We start from the raw sequence: 5827 nt of genomic DNA, 5'->3' as shown, positions 1-5827 counted from the left end.
AATTTTTGTGTCTGGACAAATACATATAAGACAAAATGGTTTTGTAAATTATAACATAAGAATTTTTTTATTTATTATATTTTTAATTATTTTATGATAATAAATTAATATAGAAAACAAGTAATTATGATTTTATATCTGTATGTAAGAATTATGCCAAATGTGGTTATTCTTCTCTTAACCATGGTTAGACCCCACTACTCTGAACCCTTCTTTTAACTCCTCACCCACTCCCACACTCTCCACTTACTCACTCACACTCCCCACTCTCACTCTGTCAAAATGGCTCACAACCGCCACCACCTCCTCCTCCTCCTTCTCGCCGTCTTCGCCGCCGCAGTCTCCGCCCACAACATCACAGCAATCCTCGAATCCGACCCTAACTACAGCCAGTTCAACAGCTACCTCTCTCAGACAAAACTCGCCGACGAGATCAACTCTCGCACCACCATCACCGTCCTCGCCATCCCAAACTCCGCATTCTCTTCCATCACACAGAACCACCCCTTACCAGTCATCAAGAACCTCCTCAGCCTCCTCGTCCTCCTCGACTACTTCGACCCCACCAAGCTCCACAAGATCACCGACGGCACCACCCTCACCACCACCCTCTACCAAACCACCGGCAACGCCGAGGGAAACATCGGATCCGTCAACATCACCGACATCCGCGGCGGCAAGGTCGCCTTCGGCTCCGCCGTTCCAGGCTCCAAGCTCGCCTCCACCTACACCAAATCAGTTAAACAGATTCCTTACAACATCTCCGTCCTCGAGATTAGTGCTCCGATAATCGCGCCAGGGATCTTAACCGCTCCAGCTCCGTCATCCTCCCTTAACATAACGGCGCTCCTCGAGAAAGCAGGTTGCAAGACGTTTGCCAGCTTGATCGTCTCTAACGGCGTCATTAAGACATTCCAGTCAACGGCTGATAAAGGTTTGACCATTTTTGCACCTTCCGATGAGGCATTCAAGGCAAAAGGCGTTCCCGATCTGAGCAAGCTCACCAACGCTGAGATCGTTTCGCTCTTACAGTACCACGCCGCCGCTAAGTACCTTCCTGTCGGTTCCTTGAAGACTTCCAAGGATGCCATTAGTACATTGGCCACTAACGGTGCTGGAAAGTACGATTTGACGGTTTCCGTTGCCGGAGATTCAGTTACATTGCACACCGGTGTTGATTCTTCTAGGGTTGCGGATACCGTGTTGGATTCCACTCCCCTTTCTATTTACACTGTAGACAGCGTTCTCCTTCCTACGGAGCTTTTCGGAAAGTCGCCGTCGCCGGCGCCTGCGCCAGAGCCTGCCAGTGCTCCGTCTCCAACTCCTGCATCAGCTCCGTCGCCGGCTGAGGCTCCTTCTCCTCTCCCAGCTTCGCCGCCAGCACCTGCCGGTGATGTTCCCGCTGGTGCTCCGTCGGACGCGCCATCGGCGGAGGCGGAGCGTAGCGGCACCTCCCCTAAGTCTGCTAGCGTGAGAGTTGAAGCTTCTTTTGCGGTTCTCACTTTTACAGTAGCTGCTTTGTGTGCGGTTGTTTTCCCCACTGTTTTCATGTCCTGATCTGTAATTTCACCTTTTTTGAGCTTTTTTTTCTTTTTCTTTTTTTTTCACTTTTATTTTACTCTGTTCCCTCGATGTGATTGGATTGGAGATTTTTTTTCTTAAATTTATTTTTTTGTTATAAATTACATTAGGCATGTGATGATGATGTGAACGTTACGCTGGTTTTAGTGTAATTTACTTTCTTTTTTACTTTATTAGATTAATTTATTTATTCTCTTTTCTTTATATTTTTTGATTATATGGATATGTGTGGGGACGTTGGGATGCGATTGGTGGGATTGAGTGGCACGGACACGTGGTGGAGTAGTGAGTGGGGTCAGTTGTGTCGAGCTTGTGCGATGAGGGACCACCGCATTTTGTTGGCTTGCAAGTTGCGTCATCATAGCTCATCAGAAGCACCCAGATCTGGTTTTTGTGGGACTGTGCGGCGAATGGTGTTTGTGTTTGGCTATGTAGATGATTAATGAAAGTTTTCTGTATGAAACTGGAAGTGCTTGATTATGAACGTTGCATCGAGAATTTTGCTGCTTGCATCTAATGGAAACTTTTACTGGGTCTGTTTTTCTTAGAACTATAAACTATAAAATATGAACTACTAGTAATCAAATATTATGTTAATGCTTCTTTTAGGAAGGATCCCACAGGAATAGTTTAAGAATTTTTATGGCATCAAACCAAACCATGACAAATGATTGGCATGGGGCAAACGTTCCATTTGACCAAAGAAATGAAAGAATCACAATTCACAAGCTGCCAAGAAGGTGATTTTTTATGCTTCTTGAATAGGTTTTGAATCTTGGTATAAATCCATAATGTTACTTCTTGTATTTCCACATTATTTGATGAGTTTGTACCATGCCATATTTGCCACCCAGAGAACACTTCAAAGCATCAAACCATCACAAATGAGATTGACATGGTGGAAAAGTTCCTAGTGCATTTGACCAAAGAAATGAAAGAATCACAAGCCGATAAGCAGATGATTTTGACGATGCTTCTTGAGTAGGTTTTGAATCTTGGTATAAAACTATAAATCCATAATGATATTTCTTGTATTTCCATATTATTTGATGAATTTGTACCGTGCCATATTTGCCACCAAGAGAACACTTCCAAGCTTTATTTAATTAACTTTTTCCGGAACCTGCGGAGTTGCAGTTAGACAGGGAGAGTGTTACGGGTCCTGGATTAGGCAAGTAGCCAAGTAAGTAAGCTCCACATAATACTGAAGTCATGAAACTCCAACTTAATATCTAGTCTTTTGGGTTGGGCTACTCTCTCCATAGGCTTGAGTCATAACTCATAACAATAACAATTGCTATTCTTATGAAAGGTTGGGTTACAAAAGGGCTACCTATATGCTAAATTAAGATAGATAGTTAAGAAATCAACTTAGGTTAACGAGTAATAAATTTCTTTAGTTACTTAAATAAATATCAGGAGTGTGAATTTTGCTTTATGTATATAACAATTCATATCAAATTGAAAGATACCACAGAGTTTATGAGTGCAATTAAATTAGCGGCTCATGTATGCTTAATTAGCAAAAAAATCTATACCAAAAAATATTAGTTATAGATTCCCTTGTCCTGTGATGGTTAATTTTAATATTAAAATACGAAAAGAATCTAATTACAAAATTAAAAATAATATATATATTTAATTAAAAAAATATAAAAACATAAAATAAAAAATTTTAGTAACATTATAAAAATTAATAAATAATTAAACCTAAATAAAATTATTCTTTAGTATATATTTTATTATTTTTTATATTCTTTACTTATTATATATTTTTAATAATCTTTTATTATTTTGATTAGTAAAAATATTATAAGACATTGATTTTTGAAAAAATGAATGAATTGTTTTAAAAAATTTTAAAATTTTTCAAGAATTATTTTAAAAAATTTTAAATTATTTAGGTACTATTTTGTATTGCACGCTGGAAATTCATTTGTCCAATTTACACATGTAAATACTTAATAAAAACATGTTAAAAAATTTTAAATTATTTAGGTACTATTTTGTATTGCACGCTGGAAATTTATTTGTCCAATTTACACATGTAAATACTTAATGAAAACATGTGAGAATTAATATTCCATGTATTGTCTAACCAAAGTAAACAATAGAAATTAGTTTTTATATTTTAAAATTTAAAAGATTAAATGTCCTAGAGGAAATAACAAGCTATAGTTTCACTAGTGCTATTTGGAGGGGTCTTATTCCTCCAAGGATTGAGCTGTTATTTTAGTTTGTATTGGTGGAGAGGGTGAATATTAAGGAAAGACTGGGTAGATTAGGTGTGATTAACCAAAATTATCATATGTGTGTCTTATGTTGTAGGTCGGTGGAGTCTGCTTTTTATCTGTTTGTTGGGTGTGAGGTCTTTTGGCAGGTGTGGTGTGCTTGGCTACTCGCTCTTGGCAGGACATGGATCATGTCAGGTACACTAAAGTAGCACTTCGAAAGTTAGACGAATGTTGCAGCAAGGAAGGAGGAGAGGAAGCGGTGGTTCATTGGTTTCTTTGCTGTGATCTGGACAATTTGGCTAGAACGGAATGGTAGAATCTTTAGGCATCAAGGCTCAGGTGTGGTGGATATTATCAACAGGTCCTCTTTGCTATCCGATGAGTAGAGTGGTGGTGGACTCTGTATTTGTTGATGGCTATGACGAAGATAACTAAGGGTTGTTTATGTTTAGAGTTGTCAGTTATTTGCTCTTCCTTGCTCCACCTTGTTGTATTGAGCTTTTTACTTCAAAAAAAAAAAAAAGATTAAATGTCAAATTTTAAAATCCTAGAAGACTCATACAGGGATAGGGTAAAATTAAGGTTGGTCTCCATAAGATATATGCATTCATCACGCACACGCATGGATCTGAACCACCAACTATATAGCATTTTGACTCATAAACTGATTGTATGAATTACACCATAGATCATCATGCATGCAGTAAATTTTTTAGTGTATAAATAGTATTTTTTTTTTAACATAGTAATATTTTTTTTAAGCAACACGTCTTAAAAAGTGATGTTTAGAAATAAAGATGCATTACTTTAATTTTAACAACATTGTTTATTAGGCATATATAGCTATGGTAGTTAATTCTGTTCATAAATTCCGTTACTATTAGTTAAGTAGGTTAGTTAAATCTGTTTGTATCTAGCTGTATTAGGCAAGGCAGTGTCATATGTGCAGTAATGCAGCTATATATATATATATATATAAATCCTGTCATGTTATCAACAATATTTCTACCAACTTTTGTCAATTCTTATTTATTATTATTGTGTTTAATGGAAGTGTCTTTGTGGATGTGTCTAATAAAAATATCTTTTTTATAATTGTATCTAATAAAAATATCTTTATATATCCTGGTCTCTTTATACATGTGTTTAAAATATAATAATTAATTATTGTTAGTAATATGTTGGCATATATATATATATATATATATATATATATATATATATATGAGCCGGAACCATGTGCGACAAGATAGATATATTGATTATTTGATTCAATTATAAAGCTCTCATATTGAACACTGTTTTCTCTCGATTCTCTCTGATATTCTGATATTCAAGATTCATGCTTGGTTCTCTTCATAACCAAGACTCTTACATGGTATCAAAGACCGAGCCACACCCGTATTAGCATAGGGAATCTAATAAAAATATCTTTATATATCCTGGTCTCTTTATACATGTGTTTAAAATATAATAATTAATTATTGTTAGTAATATGTTGGCATATATATATATATATATATATATATATATATATATATATATATATATATATGAGCCGGAACCATGTGCGACAAGATAGATATATTGATTATTTGATTCAATTATAAAGCTCTCATATTGAACACTGTTTTCTCTCTATTCTCTCTGATATTCTGATATTCAAGATTCATGCTTGGTTCTCTTCATAACCAAGACTCTTACATGGTATCAAAGACCGAGCCACACCCGTATTAGCATAGGGAAAATTATAGTTAAACTATAAGTATATGTTTTAAGAGAGAGTAGTAAAAATTAAATGATGAAAACATTTAATTATCTATACTTTGCCTTAAATATAATTCATATATAATAGGTGTTGATCGAAAAAAGTATTTTCGATCAGAATGGGTTAAATCGAAATAAGTCAAGTATAATTTCTTGAGGAAACACGTGTAAGTATACAGTTGAGGATAATTAGTGCTGAATTGGATTTCGATTTATTGTCAAATCGAACGAGCTAAATCGAGTAG

General features: G+C 35.9%; 1 protein-coding gene across 1 annotated transcript; it reads left to right on the top strand.

Moving 5' to 3' along the window:
• The first annotated feature begins 205 nt into the window (after window positions 1–205).
• LOC107639780 (fasciclin-like arabinogalactan protein 10) lies at window positions 206–1749 on the top strand. The gene has a single exon (XM_016343381.3). The coding sequence runs from the start codon at window positions 283–285 to the stop codon at window positions 1555–1557; it is 1275 nt and encodes a 424-aa protein (XP_016198867.1). The 5' UTR covers window positions 206–282; the 3' UTR covers window positions 1558–1749.
• Window positions 1750–5827: the final 4078 nt, after the last annotated feature.

The sequence above is a fragment of the Arachis ipaensis genome, chromosome B4, assembly GCF_059453495.1.
Source record: "Arachis ipaensis isolate K30076 ecotype BB chromosome B4, ASM5945349v1, whole genome shotgun sequence".
NCBI classification, from domain to species: domain Eukaryota; kingdom Viridiplantae; phylum Streptophyta; class Magnoliopsida; order Fabales; family Fabaceae; genus Arachis; species Arachis ipaensis.
Note: the sequence above shows the minus strand (reverse complement) of the source record. Positions and strands in the feature narration are given on the sequence as shown.